Genomic DNA, 27,715 nt, shown 5'->3' with positions numbered 1-27,715 from the left:
CTGACAGAGCCGCAGGGCCCATATCAATCAGGGGGCGCTGAGAAAAGGGAAGGTGCAAAGACGAGGCAGAGTCAGTGCCAGAGGTGCATCAAGCAGTGGGATTCCCCCCAAGACCAGCTGTAGCCCAGAGGGTGCCCCTACCCCTCCTCTCTTCCCTCCAAAAAAGCCTTCAGGTCCCCCAGCCCAGGAAACATGAACCAGGGAAGGCAGGTAAGTGGATGGAGGGGTCTGGCAAGCAGAGTTCTGCTCTCACTTCCCAGAGATGGAACCAGAGCCCAGGGCCATCAGAACCCTGCTTGTAAAGGTCACTGTCTCTCTGCTCCCTGCCTTCCCCCATTCCTACCCTGTGGCTTCTCACACTTCCCCCAGGGCCCCCACCTCCCACCCCAGGCTGGAGTACCTGGCCCAGGCATCACAGATGGAGGAGCGTCCTCAATGGCCACGGGAGAAATACAAGAAGGGGGCACAGATAGATTAGCAGTGGCCACTGCCCCAGGAGGGAGGAACCAGGAGCAGGCAAGAGCCAGGGGCACTAGGGGACCAGCAAGTTAGACATGAGCCTGCCATGGGATACTGCTGCAAAAAAGGTCCACACAACCCTCCTCCATCACACAGGGAGGGGGCAGTGCTCTAGGCAGCTGGTGCAAACACATGTGGTGCAATGGATCTGCAAAGCAGGGGGCCACAACTCCCATCCACCGCACCCCACTGCCCGGCGAGGGGAAAGGGCCTTACCCAGGAGGTGCCAGGCTGTTTGGGAGTGGGAACTGTTGGCAGCAGGGAGTGGAGAGAAGCTGCAAGTCAAACAGGCTGAGATTTCCAGGAGCAGGTTTGTGTGGGACTCATGGGGGAGCAGGGAGCCAGTGCAGAGGGGCCCTAATGAGAGACACTAATGGAGCCTGGCTTGGGAGCTGACAAATGCAAATTTGCTTGAATAGAGGCTGGACTGGGGAGGGCACCCCAGGCACTAGCCCTGCAGAGCACGGGACTGCCCCAGGGCCCCTCATTAAGCCCCTGTGCCTAGGGTATCTGCAGCCTTTCCCCTTTCCTGCCAGCCCTAGTAAAAACCTTTCCCTTAGCAATATGTCTGAGGGCTACTGGAACCCACCAGGCACCCAAGCACCGACACTGCTTGCCTCTGAGAACAGTCCCCAGGCATGCTACTGGCTAGGCAGGCCACTCGTCCAGCATTAAACTGGACTGTCCTCTTTGAGAGTTTTGTCCCCCGTCCAGTACTGGGACAAACCAAACATGGTTTTGTCTGGTATCAGACAGGGTTAGAGCGCCACTCCCACCGCGACGGGCCGGGGGGTCAGAGCGCTACTCCCACCGCGACGGGCCGGGGGGTCAGAGCGCTACTCCCACCGCGATGGGTCAGAGTGCTACTCCCACCATGACTGGCCGCGGGATGACAGGCCGGGGGGTCAGAGCGCTACTCCCACCGCGACAGGCCGGGGGGTCAGAGCGCTACTCCCACCGCGACGGGCCGGGGGGTCAGAGCGCTACTCCCACCGCGATGGGTCAGAGCGCTACTCCCACCATGACTGGCCGCGGGATGACAGGCCGGGGGGTCAGAGCGCTACTCCCACCGCGACAGGCCGGGGGGTCAGAGCGCTACTCCCACCGCGACGGGCCCTCAGGAAGCTAGGGCAGCTTCCCCATGGACAAGACTTTAGAAGAGGGGCTGGCCTGAGAAGGGCCAGTGGGGTTGGCTGAACAGAGGGGGAGTATGTCCATGTAGGGCTTTGATTAGCTGTTGCTATTCAACAGTCATAAGGTGCATTTATCTGAGACCAGTCAGGTGTTTCATAAGAACGGCCATACTGGGTCAGACAAAAGGTCCATCCAACCCAGTATCCTGTCTGCCGACAGTGGCTCATGCCAGGTGCCCCAGAGGGAGTGAACCTAATAGGTGATGATCTAGTGATCTCTCTCTTGCCATCCATCTCCACCCTCTGACAAACAGAGGCTAGGGACACCATTCCTTACCCATCCTGGCTAATAGCTAGTAATGGACTTAACCTCCATGAATTTATCCAGTTCTCTTTTAAACCCTGTTATGGCCCTAGCCTTCACAACCTCCTCAGGCAAGGAGTTCCACAGGCTGACTGTGTACTGAGTGAAGAAGAACTTCCTTTTATTTGTTTTAAACCTGCTACCCATTAATTTCATTTGGTGGCCCCGAGTTCTTATATTATGGGAACAAGTAAATAACTTTTCCTTTTTCACTTTCTCCACACCACTCATGATTTTATAGACCTCTATCATATCCCCCCTTAACCTCCTCTTTTCCAAGCTGAAAAGTCCTAGCCTCTTTAATCTCTCCTCATATGGGACCCGTTCCAAACCCCTCATCATTTTAGTTGCCCTTCTCTGAACCTTTTCCAATGCCAGTCTATCTTTTTTGAGATGAGGGGACCACATCTGTATGCAGTATTCAAGATGTGGGTATATCATGGATTTATATAAGAGCAATAAGATTCTCCGTCTTATTCTCCATCCCTTTTTTAATGATTCCCAACATTCCGTTTGCTTTTTTGACTGCTGCTGCACACTGCGTGGACGTCTTCAGAGAACTATCCACGATGACGCCAAGATTTTTCTCCTGATTAGTTGTAGCTAAATTAGCCCCCATCATATTGTATGTATAATTGGGGTTATTTTTACCAATGTGCATTACTTTACATTTATCCACATTAAATTTCATTTGCCATTTTGTTGCCCAATCACTTAGTTTTGTGAGATCTTTTTGAAGTTCTTCACAGTCTGTTTTGGTCTTAACTATCTTGAACAGTTTAGTATCATCTGCAAACTTTGCCACTTTGCTGTTTACCCCTTTCTCCAGATCATTTATGAATAAGTTGAATAGGATTGGTCCTAGGACTGACCCTTGGGGAACACCACTGGTTTCCCCTCTCCATTCTGAAAATTTACCATTTATTCCTACTCTGGGAGCCTCCTTCCTGCTGCAGAAAAGAGCACAGCAGGAGGCAGGTACCCTGGTTACATCAACCCAAGCCAGCAAAGCTCTTCCTGGCTGGGATCCAGTTCTACTTGGAGCACCCCACTCAGCCACCTGCTGAGACACCTTCAGTCTCTCTGAAAGCTCTGTTTCCACAGTGCAATTTCCTTCCCGACACCCAGGCTCAGAGCCATTATGTGCTGCTGGCAGGGACCTACGAGAATGGGAACAGAGCCACATGTCGGCGGCCTGGGCAATGGGCCTTCAGCACTCTGCGCTCTAAGTCACCCTGCCTCAAAGTCAGCTCTAGGTGACCCACGGCCTCTCCCCCATGACAGGCTCTGAGAGCCAGAGTGCTCGGTTTCAGTCCCATAATACCCCACCCAGGCAAGCCTCTTTCCCAACCAACTAGCCACCTGAACGTCTTCCCTTGCTCCAAGAATCAGGCAAGTCCCCCCCACTGCTCAGTTCTAGGAAGACGGCTCACTCTGCCCCCTGAGGTACTGTCCCCCGCCCCCAGCCTTGGGCAGAAGCAGGCCAGGAATGGAGAATAACCTTCCAAAGGCCTGGCAAAGTTAATGGGGAATCTACCCATGCTGTGAACATCAGAGACATAGAGGCCAAGACTAGCAAGAGGCACTGTGCCACTGAGCCTGAACACCCCTCTCCCCCTGGCCTCACCACACCCCATACAGCCTGAACACCCCCACCCGCCCCATATGGCCTGAACACTGCCCAGCTATAAATAGCCTACTGGTACAGCATACCGGACTGTACCACTGCACACGGGTATGTCTGCACTGCAGGTGGATACCTGTAACTGGCCCATGCCAGCTGGCTCAGCCTGCAGGGCTGGTTCATTGCTGTGTAGACATCTGGGCTTGGGCTGGAGCCCGGGCTCTAGGATCCTGGAAGGTGGGAGGGTCCCAGAGATCAGGTTCCAGCCCAAGCCCAGAAGTCTACACAGCAATGAAGCAGCCCTCCCTGCAGGCCAAGCCCAATTCAGCACCTGCTGGAGGGTTTTCTATGCTATGCAACGTGACAGGGTGGTCCACCCACCACCAGAATAGTGCCTCCTCCTGGTCACTGTAGGCAAAAGCTTGTGGGGGCAACACCCCTTCCCACAGTTGCACGCCGTCTTCTGCCTCTCTCTGGGGCTGCAGCCCCTTTCTTGTTCCATGAGCTGCTGCTTCTTCTTTGTGACCTGACCCTCCAACTGGGTCACTCCATGCATTTCCCCTTCTGGGTATCAAAGTCTTCCCTCAAAAGCAGTCCTAGGCAGCCTTACCAGTCAGTGCCTCGTGGTGTCACTCTTTCAGTGGCTGGTAGGGGAGCCCAGGCCCCCCTCTACTCCAGGTTCTGCTCAGGGACCCTCTGGCCAGCATCCAAGGTCTGTTCCCTTCTACACTTCACTGTGTTTCCCTAAGCCTTCCCTACCTTCCTGGCTTCCTCTCTGCTCTTGATTTGCCAGCCCAGATACACTTCCCTGGGAGTGACTACAGACTTTCCCAGCACCCCCGTCTGCTAGCAGCTTCCCATCTTTATAAATCCAGCCCAGCTGTTCCTAAACCAGCCAGGCTCCCTCCCTCAGACAGGGGAGTGATCACTCACCTGCCTCGCAGTCGGCCTGTTTGGTTAATTGGCCCCCTTCTGAGCCTACATCAACCCTTTCCAGGCATTGCTTGTAGACATACCCAAGGTGTCCAGGAGAGTACAGAGACCAAGCCTAGTGCAGCAGCCAAGTCTAGCAAGGACTCTGCTCCCTCTGAGGCAGCTCAATATCAGGAGGCAAGAGAGGTGCTGTCTGTCGGTGTTGGCCCTAGCGGCTCCTTTAGGTAAGTGTGTGAACATGCAGGAGGTCAGACTTGGGCAGTGGTTCTCAACGAGGGGCACACACACCTCTGGAGGTATGCAGAGCTCTGCCAGGGGGACATCAGCTCACCCAGATATTTGCCTACTTGTACAACAGGTGACATAAAAAGCAGTAGGGAAGTCATACAAACTAACATTTCATACAGACAATGACTTGTTTGTACTGCTCTATGCTATACACTGAAATGTAAGCACAAGATTTATATCCCAGTTGATGTATTCTATAATTATAGGGTAAAAGCGAGAAAGTAGCAATCTCTCAGTAATACTGTGCTGTGACACTTTTGTATTCTTAGGTCTGATTTTGTACGCAGGTAGTTTTTGAGTGAGGTGAAACTTGGGGGTACGCAAGACAGATCTGACTCCTGAAGGGGGCACAGCAGCCTGGGAAGGTTGAGAGCCACTGGACTAGATGATCACAATGGTCCCTTCTGACCTTACAGTCAGAGTCTAAAGATGCTCCTTCAGTCACTGTAGGTGCTCTGTCCTAGCCCAACTCCTCCGGATACTGTGCGAGGTAACTGGGGCCTAGCCGGTGAGAGGAGCTAGTCCCCAAAGGTGCTGCTCACCCAGCACATCTCACCTTTTCACATGAGTGTGGAACAAAGGAAAGCACTGATGGACATCCCTGATTTAAAAGACTCACTTCTCCTCCTGTCCCCATCAGACCTTCCACCATAGACACCCCTGCACCCCCAGGACAAGTGTCAAGAAAACCATAGCTTCTTTTGGCTGCTGGGAGAATAAAATAAAAACCAAGCACCAACTGCAGCTGATCTGCTGACTCAGCTTCCTGTTGTCAGCCCAACAGTTGCCGGGAGCCAAGACTAAAGACAGGAGGAAGTCAGCTGTTCCTCACCCCAGCAGGAGCCATCTCTGCAAAAACCACTAGCAGTGGGGCTGCACGCTCAGCGTTAGCCCGGGTTTCAGATTGACTGGCCGTGGAGGAGCTGCAGTGGAGTCTCAGGACTGGAGGCTCCCTGGCACTCCGTAATGGTGACAATGCACGTCCTCAGTGACAGCCCTGTCGGGAATGGAGCAGGGGTACTGAGGAGCTCACGGATGCCTTAGAGCCAGCCTCAGCTCCCAGGAGACAAGGTACGGAATGAAGCAGGAGCACAGGGAGCAGGAGAGTACAGCTAGTCCAGACCTGGACCTGGGGCTGTAAGGCTGGCATCGAACTGAGAGCGTTCCACGCGCGCTTTGCACTCAGGTATGTGGCCCAGCAAGGGGACGTACTGTGGAGAATCAGGCCCGCTGCACTGGAACAGTAGCTCTGGCCACTGGTGAGCTCCCAGATCCAGTCAACAGAGATCGCGGTCTCTTCTTCTAATAGGCTGGAAGGAGGAAGAGGATCGTCTGTTATTAACTGGACAAGAACCAGCTGATCAGTAGCCAAGATGCGGCTCAGGTGGTCTAGTTCACCCCCAGCTCTCAGCCAGCGGGAGGAGAGCAAGCGGGAAGCACTTGGGCTGTGGCTGCAGGCTGACGGCCACCCAGCCTGGTAGCCTGCTGGTAGCAAAGGGCCCCGAGGGCAGGAGCACAACAGTTGTCTAGGAATGTCACGCTGCATTCACAGAATGAGGGTCCAGGAGCAACTCTCAGCATAACCCAATGACGCTGGGACTGCCCTGGCCCCACAACACTATGCCCAGATCTGGTCCTGAATAGCACTGCCAGGCAGCACAGCACTGGCCACTGCTACGAGCGGTTGGAGATATCCCTGGTCCTAGAGTAACTATGTGAGAAACAGGGCTACATGGTCCAGTCACACTACAAGCACAAAGAGAGCTGTAGTGATAGACGGTCCTGCCCTGAGAGTGGCTGCTCTTAAACCTGGCATGGGCAGGATTCACATGTGTCTGTCCCCATCACGCTCCCGGGATATTCAAGCCAGCTTGGATGGCATGGCACTGAGCGAACACACCTGAACCACATGTCACGGACAGAGCCGTCGGCCCAAAAGCAACTACAGCCTCCTGCCAGAGTCCCCATCCTGCTCTCCACCTGCACAGGGATCTGTGTGCTCTGTGAATGACACCAGCTGTCTGGGAATGAGTTCCTGCTGCTGTGACGGGACAAATTCCAGCACAGGGGGCAGGTGGCAAAACACGGACATTGATGGTAACAATCCTGTGTTCATTTCAAAGAGAAGCAAGGAGTTCTTGTGGCAACTTAGAGACTAACAAATTATTTGGTCATAACCTTTCATGGGCTAGAACCCACTTCATCAGGTGTATAAAGTAAAAGATACAGGAGCAGGTATAAACACATGAATTCAGAGAATATCAGGGTTGGAAGGAACCTCAGGAGGTCATCTAGTCCAACCCCCTGCTCAAAGCAGGACCAATCCCCAACTAAATCATCCCAGCCAGGGCTTTGTCAAGCCAGACCTTAAAAACTTCTAAGGAAGGAGATTCCACCACCTCCCTAGGTAACACATTCCAGTGCTTCACCACCCTCCTAGAGAAAATGTTTTTCCTAATATCCAACCTAAACCTCCCTCACTGCAACTTGAGACCATTACTCCTCATTCTGTCAATTGATGTATCTCGGTAGACTGACCTAACTCTTGGTAAAGCAACCCACATCCTTTCATGTATTTATACCTGCTCCTGTATCTTTTACTTCATACACCTGATGAAGTGGGTTCTAGCCCATGAAAGCTTATGCCCAAATCATTTGTTGGTCTCTAAGGTGCCACAAGAACTCCTCGCTTTTTTTTTTTTTTTTTTTGCTGATACAGACTGAAATGTTTCAGGGTAGCCATGTTAAAGAGACAAAGAGTCCTGTGGCACCTTATAGACTAACAGACCTATTGGAGCATAACCTTTTGTGGGTGAATACCCACTTTGTCAGATGTATTCACCCACGAAAGCTTATGCTCCAATAAGTCTGTTAGCCTATAAGGTGCCACAGGACTCTTTGCCACTTTTACAGATCTAGACTAACATGGCTACTCCTCTGATACATTTCAAAGAGAGTGCACCATAGGCTCGCTGAGTAAAACAAATACTTAACGCACACCAAGCACATGGCAACTAGTATAAAATAATGTACATAGTGTTTGAATACTATGAATAACATTTAAACAAAGGCTGTTCCACAGTAAATCTACTGCCTTTCTTCCCATAGGCGTTTCCCCTTTCGTTTCTGTTATAAGCATTCAAATATAAGGGTTCCACACCCCCTTTTCTGTACTTTAGCACACTCCTCTAGCACATTCCCCTTGAAGCTTTCCCAGAGACCATGTAGTGTCCCTTCCTTTGGGCCTTCCTCACACATTGTGTCCTGCACTAGGGCCTTGGCCAAGTTGAGAGGTATTGCTGTGATTGCTACACAGCTGTCTCCTTCCACCACACAGCTAACTGCATTTCACTGTTTGGGGAAGATCTCTGGATATAAAAAAAATCAATAATAAATATCTCTTCTGTATAGGGCTTAAATTTTTAGAATCCTTGACAACATTAACTAATCAGTCCTCAGTCTGTTGTGGAAGGGAGAGAAGGAAATATTATTGTCACCAATTTACAGAGGAGAAACACGGTTTGTCTATTTACTGATGCCCTCCAAAGTCCTCTGACAGGTCCTAGACCTAGAGGAACACCTCATACCTGACACCAGGATTGTACCATCTGAACTCGCCAGACTACACACATTCACAAACACATACACACACACACCCCCATTGGGTCCAAGCTCAAAGCAAGGCCCTTTTTTCTTAGTTGTTTCTTCTTAGATGCCACAGACAAGGTGTGCTTAGTAATACATCTTATTACTATTGACTAGTGTAAGGACTTGAGAAGACACCTGCTATATGAAGGAATGAACCTATTAGCCAGAGGCAGAAACGGAAAGAGGAGGCTAGGGTCTCCACTGGGGAGGGATGGCGCAAGATCCAGCTGAGAAGCCTAGCTCCTTGCCACCAGCTGCTGGGGGAAGGTCTTTCTACCAGAGTACTTGGAGGCACCATCTTTTAGATCAGCCTCTGCTAGTACAGTGTTTCTCATTGTGGGGGTTGGGCCCACAGTTCATGGGGGCACAGAGCAGAGAAGATCCATACTCATTGGACAGCTATACAAATCCAGCTACACCCTCCCTCCTACATTGCAAACCTACTGCCACATCTGCAAGTAATTCCAGGGAAGCCACTCACCTTCCCCCGAGTACGGCCACTAATGCAGCGGGCTGTAACCACAGCCCACATGGACAGCCTGCCAGCCCAGCCAGCAGCCTGCCAGCCCGAGCTTCTCTCCTTTGCTCCCGCAGCTCTCAGCTCAGCCTTCGGGGGGTGGGAGCAGGGGGAGGGAATGAGAAATGAAATGCCCAACAGAAGGGCCAAGAAGGGGGTGAGCAGAGTCTGCAAGAAAGACAAAACAAGGAGAATAAAACTGACTGCCTGAAGGGAGAGAAACCAGAGAGAAAAGGGAGGAAGGAGCCAAGCCAGGAGAGGCCATGTCAGAGGCTCCTTGCATGGCACCAGGAGCTGGGAGCAACACTCAGCCCTTCCCTGGGGCACCACCAAAGCCAGTCTGGAAGTTGCTGGGCTGGCAAGTGGCCAGTTGATGCACAGCTCCTGCCCCGCGTGGCTGCCTTAGGGGAACAAGAGCTGGCTTTCTTTCTGTCCACCCTGGGGGCACCAGGCTGCAGCCCCCTCCCCCCAGAGCCCCCAGGCTGCTGAGGGGGTGGGAGCAGGAGGCTCAGGGCTGCTCCAGCTTCTCCACCCGCCCAGTTCCAGGGCCCGCCTTCCTCTGCAAAGTGCGGGCTGGCTCCCGGCAGGAGACCCGGCCCCAGCAGCGCACAGCAGCCGCCAGAGCACAACCCGCCGGCCGGCTCAGGCCGCCGCTCCCCTGCCGGGGCGGGGCCAGGAGACGAGGCTCCCCGCCCGCCCGACGTGCGAAGCCGCGCCCCTTTCCCGGGAGTGGGCGGGACTACATCCCTTGACAGGCAGGTAACTTTCCACCGTCCTCCACGTGGTCCGGCCGGACACCAGCCCCTAGGCTCGGATTGGCTGAAGATTTACAGTGCTCTCGCCCATCTCTACAGCGATTGGTCGCTGTTGTGAGCCCGGCACGCCCCCTTCGAGCTCCTGCCCCTAGCTCTGCCCCGGCTTGCAGTTTCCCTGGGCAGACGGTGGAGGAGGTTGGTACCGGCAGGCTGCTAACCATGATTCTGTGTCCCCCGAGCACGGAGCACCCCCGCGGAAACCAGTGCCAGCGGCTGCAGGGCCAGGTGAGCGCCAGTGTCCCCCCCCCCGCGGAAACCAGTGCCAGCGGCTGCAGGGCCAGGTGAGCGCCAGTGTCCCCCCCCCCGCAGAAACCAGGGCCAGCGGCTGCAGGGCCAGGTGAGCGCCAGTGCCCCCCAGTATCCCCCCCCCCCCGCGGAAACCAGTGCCAGCGGCTGCAGGGCCAGGTGAGCGCCAGTGTCCCCCAGTATCCCCCCCCCCCGCGGAAACCAGTGCCAGCGGCTGCAGGGCCAGGTGAGCGCCAGTGTCCCCCCCCCCCCCCCGCGGAAACCAGTGCCAGCGGCTGCAGGGCCAGGTGAGCGCCAGTGTCCCCCAGTACCCACCCCCCGCGGAAACCAGTGTCAGCGGCTGCAGGGCCAGGTGAGCGCCAGTGCCCCCCAGTATCCCCCCCCCCGCGGAAACCAGTGCCAGCGGCTGCAGGGCCAGGTGAGCGCCAGTGCCCCCCAGTATCCCCCCCCCCCCCCGCGGAAACCAGTGCCAGCGGCTGCAGGGCCAGGTGAGCGCCAGTGCCCCCCAGTATCCCCCCCCCCCCCGCGGAAACCAGTGCCAGCGGCTGCAGGGCCAGGTGAGCGCCAGTGCCCCCCAGTATCCCCCCCCCGCGGAAACCAGGGCCAGGTGAGCGCCAGCGCCCCCCAGTATCCCCCCCGCGGAAACCAGGGCCAGCGGCTGCAGGGCCAGGTGAGGACGCAGGTCACTTTCCATCCCAGTTCGGGGGCCCCCCACCCCAATGCACTCAGAGCTGCGTAGACCTTCGCGGCCTCCAGTGGCCCCCGCCCCCTTCTCCCGGGCTCATCCGCCCCTGTCCCGGAGGTGGGGGAGTCCCGTGGGAAAGTTGGGGAAGGAGCCTGGAAGCTGCCGCGGGCACTTTGCCTCGCTGCCCGGGCTCCTGGCCCCGTTCCTCCCCACGCACCTTTCCTAGCCCCGGGGAGCGCTGGCCGCCGGAGGGAACCGTGTCCTCTCCTGGCCCGCAGCCCGGCCGGCAGGTGCCGGGGCAGGAGCCCGCAGCATCCCCCGAGCCCGGTGCAGTTCTTTGTCCTGGGATGCTGGATGCTTCGTCCTCCCCATCACTGCCAATCAAAGTTGTTTTTCTCCTTTCCTCCCGCACTTCCGCTGCTGCCCGCCGGGGGCGCTCCGCCTGCGCTGCGGCCGGCGAGAGACAATGGGGCGGGCCGGGGCCGGGCGCTCTTGCGGGGGCAGAGGCCCCGGGACGTGCTCGCTTCCCTCCGCTGCTGCAGGGGAGTCCCGGGGCCTGGCCCGAGCGCAGTGCTGCCGTTCTGGGGCTCTCCCAGGGCCTGGCTCCCTGGAGCCCCCGCCAGCCTTCAGAGCAAAGCGCGCCCCGTCCCCCTCCCAACCCTGCACTGCCTCATGCTGGACTCGCCATTGCCCAGGGAGAGGGCCCTGTCTCCTGGCCCTGACAGCAGCCCCCCTGCGCTCTGTATCGGGGGGCTGTGCGGCGTTCTGCTGGAGGTCTGCCTTGGTACCCAGTGGGCGCTGCCGCCCAGCAATGCAGTCGTCTAGAGCTGGACTCTGATGCCTCAGGAACAGCGAGTCTGGGTCCTGTGTCTCCGCCTGCCTGCTTACTGCTCAGTCAGCCTTCTCCCCAGGGCCTCGGGCACCTGGTGGGGTCTCTTCTAGAGTTCTTCCCTGACACCGGAAAGGCTCTACCGGAGAGCCTCAGCCACTCCTGGTAGATTGAAATTGTTACGCATGGTTAATGGCTCTAGGAATTTGGGATACCAAATAGCCAGGGAGAGAAGAGGGGAGAAGAAAGCGTCTCCAGAGCCACCTGTATGGCGTGGGGTTCCTGGAGTCCTGGGCAGGGGAATTCTCTCTCACTGGAGCCAAGGGGGGTGGGGGTTTTGGGGGAAGAGGACCTCACCATAGTACCAACAGGACAGGCGCAGAACACAGTCTGCCCCGACATGCAGTGTTGGGCGGTTCAGTGTCTCCTAAGGAATGCTCTCTGCAGACAGTTATTTACCCTCATCACACCCTTCTCTCTGTGCTGGGTCCCATGCTGAAGTGGGCTGTGAAGTATTGTGCACTCCCAAGAGGCCCACAGTACCTGAACAGAGCTTACAGGCTTTTCAGCAGCCAGGGGCTCCCCACTCCCAGCAGTGGACCTGATGTGGGGAGAAGAGAACAAGTCCCTTCTGCCCTTGCTTCCTATGCCTGCTCTTGGAAATGACACCCTGGGAAGATGGACATGAGTTGATTTAGGTTTCATTAATGTACAGTAACCAGGCTCCACAGGCTTCTTCAAATGGGAACTTGTGGGGAGTGTCTGAATAGTTCTGGTGACTTCCAAACCTCCAAGGCAGGCTGGGCACTTCTGAGTCCAGTGGGGGTGAGGAGCCGAGCCCAGAGGGGCAGAAAGCACAGACCCATAGAAAGCGAGTGAGAGCTGTTTGCTGCAGCATGCGCTGCTCTGCATGCTGCTTCTCCTGCTGACAGAATGACGTCACTTGGCTTCAGGCTGAGCCAGAACTCAGATCTGTTTTTGGGAGCTCAGCCAGGGAGCTAGTGGGAGGGGACTGAAGGCAGCAATACAGGGGCCAAGCTGCAAGTGCAGTCCTTGGGATTATGGCCTCTGAGCCTGGGAAGTGGGGCGAGAACATTGTCACCCAGCTCAAAAATGCACCAAAGCCAACTCTCTTTTGTGTCAGAATCATAGAATATCAGGGTTGGAAGGGACCTCAGGAGGTCATCTAGTCCCTGCTCAAAACCAGGACCCATCCCCAATTAAATCATCCCAGCCAGGGCTTTGTCAAGCCTGACCTTAAAAACTTCTAAGGAAGGAGATTCCACCACCTCCCTAGGCAACGCATTCCAGTGTTTCACCACCCTCCTAGTGAAAAAGTTTTTCCTAATATCCAACCTAAACCTCCCCCACGGCAACTTGAGCTAACAAATGCTCTTAAGAAAGGGGAAGTTGTGAGGAGGAGAGGGAAAGGCCCACCTAGCGGTGTGGAGCTGAGTAATTTTGCACTGTTGCGCCCCACTATCTCTGGTACAGAGAGCTGCTGGGCAGTAAAGGGGAACAGGAGCTTCTCAAAGAACTGCAGGAAAAGCTGTTCAAGATTTTAAGTAGTGAACTGAATCAGGAGAGCTTTGGAATGTATGCCTTGCATCAGAACACCTGCCATCCTCCCCATGGCCGGGGAGACACTTCAGACTGCTGCTGCTGTCATCAAACCCTGCTGCATCCCCGAACTGCCATCCTCCCGGCACCTTCGAGGTGGCCCTGGCACTGCCAAGGGAAACTGACTCCTGGAAGATTGAAGAGCTTCTAGGTCACTGTTTAAATGTATCTAATGTTAATGCTCCCCTGTATTGATGTTTCAGGAATTCAAGGCTGTGTGCACTTGGCATTGTTGCTATCCTATGGGAATCACATGGCTCATCAGCCCCTCTTCTAGTCTGTGTGATAGATGCCCTGAAAAGTCTCTCTTCTCCCTCTGTTTTCGAGCTGTGAGCTGGGAAGGCCGCTGGCTTGACTCTTCCTTGCATGCATCCTGTTCACAGAGGATTGGTCAGTGCTGCTTGACTCAGCTGTTGATTGGCCAACCTCCCCTAGTGTGGAACAGGAAAGCTTGGCTGCTTTGTGCATTTCCATGCTGGACAGCACCTGCCTTGGCAGGACTCTGGCCCCAGGAAGTTTAAACACTTGGAACAGAGGGCAGAGATGTGGTGAACTCAAATGAAGTGGCACCTGGGAACCGGACAAAACTCAGCCCCTGTCCTGAGGAGCTTACAGTCTACAGAACTGGAAACCGGCTGACATTCCAAGCTATGCGCTCTAGCGGGGAGGAAAATGTTAATTAGCATTCAGCCTCTGAACTGATGTGAATAACTCAGTGAGAACCCCAGGCTCTTGGATCAGGCGCTTGTCAGCCTATCAAAGGGGAGTACAATTTTGGAATGTCCTCTGTTCTAGCTTTGGCAAAAGATTCTTCTGGGAATGTCAGGGCAGGTGCCCTTAGGCAGGGTTCCTATCTTTTATTTATCCTATGTCCCAGGTGTGCTTGCATGCAACCTAGCCTGAGGAGCTAACATTACATTTCTCCAGAGCGCAGCTGGAGGTAACCAACCCAGAGAGTTCACACAGCCACCATTATGTGTGCATCTTGGTGGCTCCACCTTGGATTTTGCTTTTTACAAGAATGTAATGGGTAAGGCTGGCTAATAAATGAGCTCTGAGGAGGGTGACCATGGGATTGGGAGGATGTTTCCCATGTAGGGCGCAGCATGAGAAAAGGCAGAGTTTGACCTTAGTGCCTGAATTGGGAAGATGGGAGCAAGGGCAAAGATGAAGGTGGGGTGGAGTTGTGTAGGTCCCTGAAGGTGGGAGTGCAGAGTTGAAATGTGACACAGATGGTGAAAAGAATCCAAGGTAAGGGTCTGGGGAGAGAACTCCAGCTGGAGTGCCAGTGTGAAACTCGGGGAAAGCTGCAGGAGCTGGATGGGACAGGGTTTGGGAGCAGGGGTAGAGAGAAAAGAGATGGATTTTGGAGCTGATGGGGAGAATCAACTAAAAGCATGGGTGGGAGTCTGGGACATGATGACAATGCTGTTGTGGGCGGGGGAGGAGCAGCTCTTGTTTCTGTGCTGAGTATGAGCTGGTGCTGGGAGAAGGCCATTTGCAGCGACCATTTCAAGTACAGACCTGCGTAGAGGGGCCAGGCCAGATTAGAGAGCGTAACTGAAGCCGGAGAATAGATGAGGTATCCAGGCAGAGGGGATGAGGAAGGCCCTGTTGGAGAGGGTTGGGGCACTGGAGTACCCTGGGAAGGATGCACAGCAAGGCATCTAACTTGCCTCTGTGTGCTGGTATGGGTTTTAGGATCCCAGGCTGGAAGCAGTTTCCTTCCGCACCCAGTAGAAGCGGAGGGAGTAGAGGAGGGATAAGTGCCCCTCCCTCACATCAGTCCATGTGCTATAATTACCCATGTGTATGACAGCTGGACCCAGCTTGGGAGTGTTTCAATCTGCAAAGCCTCAAAATGACCCAGCGAGAGAGACTGCTGCATCCTGTGGTTGGGGCTGCGTTTGTACTTACAGGGGTTGCCATTGTATGCTGCAAAATCCTTTGCCCAGAAAGGGAGGGAATGCAAAGGCAGAATGGTAAAAGATTTTAATGGCAACCACTTTCTGCCTGTGTCAGACTGGCTTTATTTACAAGCCCCAGGACTACTTCCTAAAACACCACCCAGGCCAGCTTCACGGACAATCCAGCCAGCTTCTCCTACCTCTTGCAAGATCACAGCTAACCGGTATTGGAACTGAGCCAAGGGCACTGATGGGTAACGCAGAATAGAATCTGGCTTGCCCTCCTGCGGCCCCACTGACTTCTGCATTTCTAACAGGAGCAAAAACATGTTTGCTGACAGGTTGGGTTTTTGGAGTGGGGGAGGACCTGGAGATGTGCTGGGAGAAGGCATGTTGAGCAAGATGGGGGCGTTTCTGCTTACTCGCTTTCCTGATCATTACTGCCTTTGAATAGCCTCTCAAAAGTCCCACTGTTGAAAGTGAAGCCTGTTCTGTGGCTCGAGGGCAAACTGAATGGAAGCTCTCGCAGTGACTAGATTTCTTCCAGTGCACAGGCAAGAGCGGGCTCCAAAGCTGCACATGCACTGCACTGTCTCCAAGAGTGAAATATTTGCTGGGCCTGTGTTGTTGCCATTGTTCCCCAGCTGAGGCCAGATCTAAGGGGCACGGGTTCTGGGGGTAGGGGGCTAACGCACCCCCTGGTGTGAAGTGGTTTCCATCATGTACAGGGTTTACAGTTTGGGTCAATGGCTCTCAGCACCCGCACTGCACACATTGTTCCAGCACCCCTGAAGGGGCACTGTGGATTTTTACAAGAGCAATGATTAAAATTTGATGCATCTCTTTCCTCTGCCCCAAGCCTGGCCACTGCTGCAGTGGCTTGTGGGAATCCCTGCTACAGGGGATCCCAAACTCACTGAGGCAGGGTTACAGAGCAGGAGAGAGCCACTCAAAGAGCTCTTGGGAGTCACTGTGGATAGTTCCCCAGCGGCTAGAAAGAAGTAAATGGTGGGTAAAGAGCCACCTTACTGCTTGCTTATTCTTCCATATCTAGGCTGATGTGCCCCATCCCCCCTTGGCCAGCTGCTCTGGGGAGCTGGTGAGGTAGTGGCAAGGCACGGCAGCCTGCAGCAGCAGCTGGAACAATAGGATGTGGCAACTCGCAGCGATAACTAGGAGCAACAGCCCAATACTTTCCTAGGCCTTTGTGTGTGACAGGAAATTCCTGGTCCCCTATTTGGATATCTTCCCAGGGGGATACAGCCATACCTTGTCTCAGGTAGCTGCAGAGTTTCACAGAACTCTGAAAGAGTCAACATATATTATTTGATCCCATAACTGCCTGGCAAAGCTGGTCTTCCTCCCCTAAGGAGGCAGAATTCCCCTTGTCTGGTGAGTGCATGCGCCCAAAAGACTCAGCACAGATTTCTGGCTTGTTGTTCTCCCCTGCTATACGCTGACAAGAGGAGCCAGGCGTCTCTTTTATTTATATCTATTGGGGTTGTTTGTCCCCCCCACAACCCTGCTGCAGGCAAGGGAGCAAAACTGCGCTCAGATGTTGTTCCAAAAGTATTTGGAAGTGGGTAGCGCTCCCCGTGGCCTCAAAGGGATTGATCTCGTCTTATCTCCCCAAAAGGGCAGTACTGTGGCAGGATCATGGGCTTCACTGGGAGAAGGAGCTACAGCAGAGGTGCAAATGAATTTTCACTTAAGCTTTTGTCACTACTGAGTCTTGCAATGCTAACGTACAGGAAAATGAGCGAATGGAAAGACCGTTCAATTGGGTGACTGGTTGCTGATGCAGTCTGGCTTTTCCATCCCTCAATATTGCTGTCACTCTAACAGTTAAAGAATAACCTTCTAGATCACTTAGAAGCTACATTCCAAGCTTTTGGACAAGCATAGGTTTATAGACCCACCGGTGGCTGAAACAGTGGCTGCTAAAACTGGGTGGGAGTTAAGGGCGGGAAGGGAAAGCAAGGTGGAAGCTGGAATGACAGAATTTTTAATCCGTCTTTAATCTCATTAGCCCTAAGGCTAAAAACATACAGGTTAGCTAGAAAACAATGGCATGGTGGGTTCACTTCTAGCTCAGTGGTCCCTTGGCTAACTTCAGACACTCACTGCAGTATCACTCTAAGAGCTGTGGCCTACTCACCGCAAACGGGGCTGACTTATTGATCCCCTTTCCATGGGGCCTACAGCTGAGAATACCACTGACTGTGGGGAGAAAAACACTTGCTGTCTGTTCCTGCCCAGCAGTGCCAGTTTGCGATTGGAGAGCAGCTGCTGTCCCAGGAGGTTCTAGCTGCTATGGTGGGGGCAGCAAGAGAGTAGAATAAACTTCTTAGGAAAGATGCTAATCTAGCACCAGGATGGGGAGAGAACTAACTTTTCTGCAGTGCCCCTGTACTAGACTGAACAGATAGGCCTGTCTTCTCCAGGCTAGTGTCTACCTAGGATAGGTAACAAGCTTGTACTCTTGGTTTGCTGCAGCTGAGAGTGTGCTGCCTGGATTCCTGTATAGGACCCAATCCTCCCACCTACAGGAGCCCTGACGCTCAGCACAAGCTGGAAACATGACTCTGACCAACAGGTTAGAATGCACTGCTTGGGCCCCTCTGCATTGCTCCTCCTCCCCTCCCTTGGCTGGCCTGGGACTGGCTCTGTAAGCAGAAGAGAACAAACCAGTAGTCAGGTGGTCTTCATGCCGAACTACCTGTGAAGACCAGAGGGAGCTGGGGGTTGAAAGTGGGGAAGGGGGCAGGGGGCAAGTGCCTGCTTTCTTTATCTAGCATTTATGTCCTCTGTTGCTTTCTGCTGTTCTGATCACACATCATCCTTATAAGGATCAAGAGCGTGTGTTGGCCTTCCTGAGGCTTCACCTCCTGGCCAGAGAGAATAACTCCAAGGCCTGCAGCGGCCTTGGTGGGGCAGGGGCTGTCTGGAGCTGACGAGCACTATGGGCTGAGTGAGTGTAAGCTCACAGTTTTGCGGGAGAGGGCTGGGGAGAGAAACATCTCAGTGTTGATCTCTTCACCGCATTAACTGTGCGAGTCAGTCTTCCCAAAAGAGCAAGCTCTCAGGCAGGTTCTGGTTGAGGAGTGGCTTCTTCTTTAAACTCCCTAATGGGTCCTGTTGCTGCATGTAGCCAAGGGGGCTTGCAGAAGGGAGTGACTGGGGGAGGAGTGCTTAATTGCTAACCAAAAAAGGTGAGAGGTTATGCCTGTCTTCAGACTCCCACAGTAAAAGTAGGTGTGCCTCTCGCTTGTTGGGGTGAGTGACCATGGTGACCAGATGCCATGGTAACAAGGAACATAAGAAAGAAACCCTTGGCCAGAAGCACTTGCTGTAAGAGGATAATGGGGTTCATGTGCATTGCCCTGTAGTCCCTGACCTTCTCCCATACAGTTGGACTCCTCACTGGAATGACACAGCTGGGCACTGGCTCCTCTGCGAACTGCCTGTGGCCACGTTCCCCTGCAGGGAGGGGAAATCCTAGGACCTAGGACACCACTGTTTGTACTCTCAACTTGCTGCTCTGAGGAGGTGTGGGCCCTCCCGCCAGTATTGAGTGAGCTGGATATTCCCTGCCTCCAGCATTCTTCTCAAAAGGATGCAAAAGGAGCTGAGTCACTACTCTTGAATGGGACTGTTGGCCCCACAGGTGCTCCCGTTCTCCTGACACAAGCCAGAGGCCCAGAGGCACTAGCCATCCCTAGAAAGCCAGACCGGCACAGGAGCGCTGCTTCCAAGATTTTGAGAGCGCTTTCTGAGTAGGGATAAAGGCCTTGTGCACTGAAATGGAAAAGCCCTATTGAATCCCTCTTGTTCCAGCCCCATTGGGCAGAAGCAAGATTACTCCTATTCTCCAGAGCTTCATCCACTATTCGAGCCCCCAAGCGGTGGTGCTTCCAGCCCTTTCCGTGGGGAGACTGCTCCACACACGAACTGGACATGACTCAGGCAGCTTCCAGTTTAACAAGAGGGTAAAGTCATGCCTGTTACAAACAAGCTCCCCGCTTTGTAGCCAGTATTGGCCTCCTGTTTCAGCCTTGCTTGGAATCCCAAACCCAGCGTGGCAGTCTCTGACCAGAGAAATGGCTGTTGTCCAAACCCCTGGCCTTCCCTTTAGCGGGCTTGGGTCAAGGACCGTATAGGAAGAATCTGCCCCGAAACAAGGGAACCTCAGCTTCCCCTTTGTGACATTTACTGCTTAGCTCTCTTAGCCATGGGCGTGCTTACAAGGGCCAACTGCTGCGATGTTGGGACTGGTGCTATTTCAGCCTCTCTCAGCTCTCCAGCAGACTCCAAGCCCCCAAGTGAAAGCCAGCTCCTGCTGGAGTGGGCCCACTCTGATCCTGGGCCTCTGTCTCCCTCAGGTAGTGAAGATGACCAGTAGCGACCAAGAGCGTCCCCAGTTCCTGTTTGTGAAAGCGCTGGCCAGCCGGGGGCGCCTGGAGGCAGTGACACAGCAGATGGGGTACCACCCGCAGTATCTGGACAGCTTCCTCAAGATACAGCACTACTTGCTTCACATGGACGGCCCGCTGCCGTTTGCCTGCAGACACTACATCGCCATCATGGTACGTGCCAAACCCTCGCTTCTTGGAAAGCAGCTGAAGTAAAGGCCTCCTTCCTATGGCAACAGCCTGCCAGGGCATAACGGTAGCCTGTGGAGCCCTCAACCCTTAGCTTGGCTGATGCCCAGTGTCTAGTACCTCCCACGTCTCCATAGGAAGCTCAGTGATGGAGGAGGCAAGGGTGAGCTCTGCCCTCGGTCGCCATTATTCTGTGCTGCCAGAGTCTGGGGTCACCTCTCCCTGCTGAAGGCCTCAGTTAGGTTCTGTCTCTGCATCCCTCTGCAGGAGTTTGGAATATCCTTTGTGGCTTGGCCCTAGCTAGACGCCAAAGTTTCTCGTTGGGTGGGTGGCCTTGGACTTCATGCTCAGCTGGAGTCTTCAGAAAGTTGCTCGTGCTGGTTATCTGGGTGGGGCCCCTGGCCCTGTGGATACTGCACTGTTCTCTGGAGAAGCTGCTAGGGCCATGCTTCATGCACTCAGGGTCTGAGTTGCTCTTGCAGGCAGCTGCTCGGCACCAGTGCTGGTATCTGGTGAATCTGCACATGCTGCAGTTCCTGCGAGTGGGGGGAGATCCCCAGTGGCTGCGGGGCCTGGACTTCATCCCTCCCAAACTCCGCAATCTTAATGAGATCAACAAGATCCTGGCTCATCGGCCTTGGCTCATCAGCAAGGAACACATAGAGGTAACTGCACGTGGGACATGGATGTGAAGAGTCTGGGTGTGGGCTGATGGGCAGGATTACAGAGACCGGAATGAGAAGGGAACATAGGGCTGAGAGCTCCCCACTCCTCCCATCATGCATGGCCCCCTTGGCAGATTCCTTCGAGAGGGGGCCTTGCATGACGAGGGAGGAGACCTTGGTGAGTCACTTGATGGACGGGGCAGCCAGTAACCCAGTCTGTTTTCTTGCTGTGCTATCAGTTTCTGTCTGACCTACCCCACAGAAGCTGCTGAAGATCAGTGAGCAGAGCTGGTCTCTGGCAGAGCTGGTCCACGCTGTGGTCCTCGTGGCGCATTACCATGCTCTTGCCAGCTTTGTCTTTGGTTGTGGCTGTGAGCTGGAGTGGCTGGATGGCAGGAGCATACTGAAGTCAACGTTGCCAGGGAACCAGTGTTTCTGTGAGTCCGCCAGCGGGAACAGCTGTAATCTGGAGTTGCTGCACATCAACCGCAAACGGGTGAGCCACCAAGGATTTAACTTTCCCAGCGGCCAGGGGGCCAGCAGAACGAGGACTGCTGGCTGATTAAGAGTTGTGTAATGTCTTCCCACGCAGTCTCTGGATTCCTGTGTGGAGCTAGAATCGCTCCGGGAACGTATTCAGAGGATCCACCTGGAGAGTGAGGGCCGAGAGGAAATGAGGCCACCGCAACAAGACAGAGAGGAAGGTAATCCAAAGGGGCAGGCTGGAGATCTGACACCCCAGAGGTCTCTGCCAGGAGAAGGGCAAGCCCCCAATTTAGGCCTGTCCCTGTAGAGGCTGCAGTTGCCACCCAGGACTCTCCTCTCTTTGTAGGACTAGAAGGATGTACTACAAAGAGTTACCTCCAAGCTCCTTGCAAAGCAGAGTATCTGGTGGGGGCTGCAGGAGTGTGGAATTGGGGGTTTGTGTCCTTAACACTGGTTAATTCACACCCTTCCAGATCATTGGAGAGGACTGATGTTTTCCAGGACCATAAAGAGTAGGAATAGCAGAGGAAATCACAAATGTGCCTGTAGGGAACCTGCAAAGTAATGATGCTGAAGCGACCTCTTTCCCCAAGGGAGGGAAAGGAAGTGCCATTGATTCGTCTGTTTCAAAAGTGAAGAAAGCCCCAGGGAACGTTGTAAGAATCCTTTTTGCCCTGGGAGAATGGTTTAGATGGGATGTAACGCTCATGAAACACGTACCAGAGCGCTTGGCTGCGATTGACTCTTAGCTGGTTCTGCAAGCTCAGAGGGGCAGTAATGCTGTGGGGGGTTGGGATTCCATGCCCCAGGAGATCTCTCTGGAGGGAGACCATGCCCCTTGCTGCTGAATGCTGCAGAGAAGCAGCATAAACTTGTGGCAGATCTGTTGTAATCTCCCCTGTGGGTGGCGGTGGGCTCTTTTTCCCTCAGATTTTGATGGGGAAATCGTCAGAGCCACAGATCTCTCCTGCTATGTGCAGGACCCTGATTTTGGATACCAGGACTTTGCCAGGCGAGATGAAGATCAGACCCAGATATTTAGAGTCCAGGTGAGTGTTTTGTTCTTTTTTTTAATGGGGTGACCCTGGAAGGCAGGAGCAGAGTCTGGGCCCAGGATCTCTGTCCGTGTCAACAGTAGGGTGACAGCATGCCGTGCAGCTGCGCTAGGCTCACATGCCTTAGATTAAAACAGCAGCATCCACAGGGGGCCATGTAAACCAGAGTGAGAGAGGGCTACACCAGCCACTGTCCTGGTGCGGCGTCACTCTGAAAAGTGACTGTCAAGATGCCCCATCTTACAAGAAGCAGGTTGTGGAGAGAGATGAGTCAGAACTACTGACCTTGGGGACAGATGAGTATTCTGCTGTTGCAGATCCAGCACAGCTCTGGGGGAGGAGCCAGATTCTGTTCAGGAGCTTCCATTGCCCCTGAACCAAGGTGTTGTGTTACATCTCCGGCTGTCAGCTACTGCCACTCCTGTATGTAAGCCTAGTGCCTCCAGATCCGTGAGCAGCAGGGGCCTGATACAAAGTCACCAAAGTTCCAATAGCAGGATCAGATGTCCTCTTGCACCTGACAGCTCCACTAGAGGCTGCTAGCAAAGCAGGAAAACCTCTTGCTGTTCTGATTCCAGCAAGAGCTTGCCCTTTCTGAGACATAAGAGACACTGACACAACACCGCTTTCAGCCTCGGTGGCTTTTCCACTGGCTCATTTCATGGGGCACCTGCGCTGAGTTCCCTCTCTGGCGCTGAAGGCATCTTGCTCTGTTTGGCAGGATTACTCCTGGGAAGACCATGGATTCTCTTTGGTAAACAGACTCTACTCTGACGTTGGCCACCTCCTGGATGAGAAGTTCCGTACAGTTGACGGTCTCCAGAGCAATGCCATGGCCAAGCGGCAAGGCTGTGAATCTTCTGTCTTCAAACGGGGCATCTGGAACTATATCCACTGCATGTTTGGAATCAGGTATCCCAGCCCTACAGGGCCAGGGGGAAGGGTCTCAGTGCAAGGCCTACAAGGGGTTGTCACTGGAGAAAATCTAACTCGTAGTATATGTGTGATCCATCTGGGAGGGGAGCTTGGCCTGAGAAATGGGGACATTACAGCTATCTCTGTTCCCCAACCTTCTGGGACATCTTCCAGGCCGGTTAAGAGAGTCAGTGAGGAATTCAACAGGGATAGGTTGACATGAGCCTTCATACCTGGCGGAGCTTTGGGATGATGGGGTTGCCCATGGTGCTCCCCCCAACCCCTTCTCAGGATGTTGTGTGGGAGTGGCTCGGGTATGGTTTACGTTAGGTAGCAGCAGAATTATTTTGCTGTACCCTCGCTTTTTACCAGCCATAAGAGTGAGCGGGGTGTGGAGAGGAGCAAGTGGGGAGTGGGGGAAAGGGGCGGCTTGGGGAGAAGGGGTGACATGGGGGCGGGGCCATGTTTTTGGTACCAGTGGCGCGCCCCCCACCCCCTTTTAGGGAGCTTCCATTGCCCCTGAACCAAGGTGTTGTGTTACATCTCCAGCTGTCAGCTACTGTCACTCCTGTATGTAAGCCTAGTGCCTCCAGATCCGTGAGTAGCAGGGGCCTGATACAAGCGGTCACTCCAGCTCCTCTGGCTGCTGTCCTGATCCCAGAGAAGGTTGTGGCAGGTGGGCACATGGAAGCTGGTTCTCACTGGAACTCTTCCCACAGGTACGACGACTATGATTACGCAGAAGTGAATCACTTTCTGGAGCGGATGCTCAAAGTTTACATTAAAACTGTGACTTGTTACCCAGAGAAGACTAACCCAGAAATGTTTGGCCGGTTCTGGAAGCAGTTCAAGCACAGTGAAAAGGTACAGGGGATCAGAGGAGAGCATGGCACATCTAATATCTCCATGTAGTCTATTTGGCCAGTTTTTGGAGCCAGCAGTGCTTCAAGGGAAGCTTGTGCAGCTGTTGGGTTGAGCCCAATGGTGGGAAGGGATCAGAGCTGCCGCACAAGGTCCTTCCTTCAAACCAAAGAGGTGTCAGGGAGGATCCAGGGAACACAGGACTTGGGTGCTCCTGTGGGGCTGGAACTGGGCATCAGGGAGTGAGACTCTTGGAGGCCTCGTCACTGATGGAGCTGCAAGCAATCTTGGGACACTAGTTGTGCTCTGCTGTACTGCGACCTGTGCTGAGCTGCGCAATGTTGAACAGCTGCAGTCACCCGGGAGAAGCAAAGCCTCTGCATATGGTCCGTGTCTACCTTGAAGGGCAGAATTGTTCTCGGCACCAGTCTTGCTTGCAAGGCGCATGTGAGGAGAAGCTGCTCTCCTACTGGAGTGAGCCTCTCTGGGAGGCTCTGGCAGACGGGGCCCCTGACTACCACATTCTCTGTAGTTGCTCCTGCAGAGATGACAGCAGGCTGTGGGTGGGAGGGAACTTGTGGTCTAATAAAACCCCCAGAACAGTTGAATCCACTGGGCCATGAAGTCCATACAGGGCTTGGTCTGGATCTACTTGAACATCCCTCCCTCTCACAGCTTCTCCAGTGCAGGCAGCTCATAGCCCTGCAGCATTAGCAGATCTCTAGCATTGCAAATCCATCCTCTCCACACAGGCTGACTGACTCCCTGCCCAGGCCAGAAGGACTCCATTAGCATTTAAACACTGGGCGTGAAGGGCTCAGTGTCCTGGGGCTGCCCCCTCTAGACCTGCCCTGACAGTCGTGCTCACAGGTCAGTGCGCTGAGCAAACTGCACCAAGCCTAAGCCCGTCTTTTGCTCCCTCAGGTCCACGTGAACCTTCTCATCCTGGAAGCCAGAATGCAAGCTGAGCTCCTGTATGCACTGCGAGCAATTACCCAGTATATGATCTCCTAGAGAGCAGGGGTGGCTCGGTTATGGCAGGGGTGGTGCACGCATCCCTACCTCTCCATGGACTCCATACTTGAACCATCGGGCTAGAACTGACTGCGATGGGTTTCTCTAACTTACTTGACTATTCTGTTTCTATGGGGCACGATGAGTGACCTTGTTATGTGCAATTACCAAGCTGTGAGGCAACTCCGTGTTGCTGTGATCTCGGTGTGAAGCTGGAGACGTGAATGTGTCCATGGCAGACTCCCAAAGACTTGGGGCAGGGAGGGAAGGATGGGCAGGTTGAGGGCATGTCTCTCTTCAAAGAGATGGGCTCTAACCATCCACAGTGGAAGCCCCTTCACCCAAGCAGCACAAGGAGCCTGCCCATGAGGGCAGCCCAGTGCAGGATCCTGTATGCGTTCCAGCCCTGGGGCAGAGCAGCAAGCTTGCTTCCTTTCCGGCACTGCAGCAGCATCACACTGGGCATGGCTGGCTGGTCAGAAGCAGCAGCTGTGGGGTGATGAAGTTACTGTGGAGTATCCCAGTTGGTAGGGTGGCTTGTGGGTGTGTTCTGAAACTCCTTTAGTCACAGGAGCAGGAGGGAGGAGCACTGGTTATGACCCAGGTTCTCAGAGACGAGCAGATCCTCCCGCTCCCCAGCACAGTACTGGAGGGAAACCAGCCTCCTGCATATGCTCTTGGCTATGCTGCCAACCTCCCGGCAGCACCATGCTGAGTACAGGTCAAGCTGTGGTACTCCTGAGGAGGTGCAGTGATCAACAGGCTGAATTCTCCCAGGGACAGGCTCTTGCCCCCAGCTCCTGGAGGTGGCTGCTTGGAATGTTTCACTTCTATAGAGCTGGGCTCTTGGACCTGCATCCCACCCTCTGGGTCTCCTATCGAGCCCCCCTTTCTACAGATAGCCCAGGGGGGTCATTGTATCCAAACATGAGCTGGGTCCTAGCCCATGCTGCACTAGCCTTGGGATGGGTCACTTGCTGCTCGGTATTGCCATGTGGGCCATGGGCCTGTTTGCTCTTGATCGGTCAGGTCAACTGGAACAGCCTCAATCACCTCCTGTTATGGGGATGGCAGCCCTAGGACTGCAGCAGCTCCAGACTGACCAGCCTCCACCCACAGTTACAATGCACACACGGGCCTGCACCTCATTCTCTTTGCCATGGGCAAGATCCATATGCTGCAACACTCCTTGTGACCCTGGGAGGGACTGAGGAGTAACAACCTGCCTTACCTGTTACCGCTCTGGCTGGAGGAGAGCATGCTGTGCTGGGCTGTCCTTGGCTCGGTGGCTGGCCCAGCTTCAGAGGGAGATTCAGGTAAGGGCTGTGTACAGAGGCCCCTTCTCCAAAGAGCTTTTTTGGGGCATGAGGACACAGCTGGGACCTTCCTAGTAACTGGAGTCTGGAGGGGCAGGGACTGGGAGGCCAGTGTGAGGTCAACCTGGTTACTTGTGTGGAGAGAACGTTGTGTGGAAGCTACAGAAAAAGCCTATTTTTGCTATGAATATAATTATGTTTGACACAATCTGCACCTGGCTTATCTCTCTTCAGGGGAAGGGGAGCTTCACTTGCCCTGGCTGGAGAGCTAACCCTTGTACAAGTGTGCTGTGGTCCATCTGCTCTGGTGGCAGGCAGGGCCGAGCCGCACTGGCATAGCGGGGGAGAAGCTTGTGCGGTGGCTTTCTACAGTAGGTCTGGTCATCTGTGTGCTGCAGTGCTTGCATTCCTGAAGTCTCCTAGCTTTGCCTGCGCCCCTGGAGATGCAGCAGTGCTGTATGCGCTCCATAGCTAGTCAGGACAGAGGGCACTCCTCTCCCCTCTCGTGTCCTTTGGCTCCATGGCAATAGGAGCCGATGCACTGTCCCTCCTCGGAAATGACTGCTAGCCCTGCTGCTCTGGCCATCTCTCCCTCCCACAGCAGCACTTCTTCCCTTGCTGTCCAGAACAGCTCTGGCGTCTTGCAGCACTCTGCTCAACAGTGCCCAGGGAGTTTGACTCGGACGTGAAAAGGGTTAACTGAACCTACGGGACTTCACTGCAAGAAAGGAGCAACGCTGCCATAGGTGTGTGGGTAGGGGGGGTGCTGGGTAACCTTAACCTCACCTCCCACCACATAGGTTACAGGACAGGAGTGAGTTTAAGGCTTCACTTCTGCCAGGGCAGCCTGCCTTCAAAGAAGGTGGGTGGGCAAGTGAGTTGTTCTGGATCCCTGGAATAGCACAAGCCAGGCAAACATTTCAGCAGGAGGCTTTCTGAAAAGACAGAGTCAAAGCTGTGCAGGGACTGATGACAATGTGGAAGCAGCTGCTTCTTTCCTATGCTGATTATCTACCCTTTGGGCCAGACAAGCTGTAAGATGTAAACCAAGCAGATCCCATTGGATTCTATCACTTCTGAACAGAACTGGGAGAAGGGGCGGGGAGAGGGGTTTGGGTTTTTTTGGCAGTGTAGGTGCTGAAAAACAGCAGTTTTGGTCAACCTTAAATTATTTGCAAATAGGTCTAATTTGCCAAATAGTTTTGACTGAAGTGGGAAAACTCAATGTTTCTGGAAACTTCAGCTCTCTGCACAGTAGCAGCCCAGCCCAAAAGGCTAACAGTGTTAGGGCCTATTAGGAAAGGGATAGAAATCCATGATGTGCCCACACCTTGAATACTCTGTCCAGTTCTGGTCGCCCCATCTCTGAAAAGGTACAGAGAAGGGCAACAAAGATGATCAAGGGTATGGAAAGGCTTCCATGTGAGGAGAGACTACAATGACTAGGTCAGTTCAGTTTAGAAAAGAGATTAAGGGGTATATAATACAGATGTGTAAAAAATGAACAGAGAAGTTTTATATACCATCTCCCACAATACAAAAACCAGGGGTCACCCAATTTAATAGGCAGCAGCCTTAAGGCAAACATGAGGCAGTACATTTAGACACCATGCACACATAACCTGTGGAACCCATAGCCAGGGGATGTTGTGATGGCCAAAAGTATTAACTGGG

General features: G+C 54.1%; 1 protein-coding gene and 1 long non-coding RNA gene across 8 annotated transcripts; one reads left to right on the top strand and one right to left on the bottom strand.

The window, feature by feature from the left end:
* Window positions 1-5,033: 5,033 nt before the first annotated feature.
* On the bottom strand, window positions 5,034-11,130 carry LOC142073255 (uncharacterized). The gene is made up of 3 exons (XR_012670060.1): window positions 10,990-11,130; window positions 8,991-9,194; window positions 5,034-6,171 (listed from the first exon to the last, which is right to left on the bottom strand). It is a non-coding gene; the product is annotated as an uncharacterized LOC142073255 (long non-coding RNA).
* LOC125643232 (sestrin-3) lies at window positions 9,954-26,249 on the top strand. 7 transcript variants are annotated; one of them, XM_048865529.2, is made up of 11 exons: window positions 10,000-10,066; window positions 13,425-15,469; window positions 17,625-17,724; window positions 19,511-19,714; window positions 20,212-20,394; window positions 20,657-20,890; window positions 20,987-21,098; window positions 21,811-21,929; window positions 22,657-22,847; window positions 23,570-23,714; window positions 24,636-26,249. In XM_048865529.2, the coding sequence occupies exons 4-11, from the start codon at window positions 19,520-19,522 to the stop codon at window positions 24,723-24,725; spliced, it is 1,269 nt and encodes a 422-aa protein (XP_048721486.2). In that variant the 5' UTR covers window positions 10,000-10,066; window positions 13,425-15,469; window positions 17,625-17,724; window positions 19,511-19,519; the 3' UTR covers window positions 24,726-26,249. The 7 variants fall into 7 exon arrangements, with proteins under 7 accessions (XP_048721482.2, XP_048721483.2, XP_048721486.2 ...); XM_048865526.2 differs by lacking the exon at window positions 13,425-15,469 and having other exon boundaries at window positions 9,960-10,066; XM_075132621.1 differs by lacking the exon at window positions 17,625-17,724.
* The last annotated feature ends 1,466 nt before the right edge of the window (window positions 26,250-27,715 follow it).

The sequence above is a fragment of the Caretta caretta genome, chromosome 9 (assembly GCF_965140235.1).
Source record: "Caretta caretta isolate rCarCar2 chromosome 9, rCarCar1.hap1, whole genome shotgun sequence".
In the NCBI taxonomy this organism is placed as follows: Eukaryota; Metazoa; Chordata; order Testudines; family Cheloniidae; genus Caretta; species Caretta caretta.
This window is presented reverse-complemented; position numbering and strand designations above follow the sequence as displayed.

Excerpts from the sequence above, each read along its gene's own strand:
- LOC125643232 (XM_048865525.2), top strand. The coding sequence starts at position 10,001 with ATGATTCTGTGTCCCCCGAGCACGGAGCACCCCCGCGGAAACCAGTGC. Across the intron at positions 10,067-19,510 it reads GCCAGCGGCTGCAGGGCCAG|GTAGTGAAGATGACCAGTAG; the intron begins GTGAGCGCCAGT and ends TGTCTCCCTCAG. Across the intron at positions 21,930-22,656 it reads CCCAGATATTTAGAGTCCAG|GATTACTCCTGGGAAGACCA; the intron begins GTGAGTGTTTTG and ends TCTGTTTGGCAG.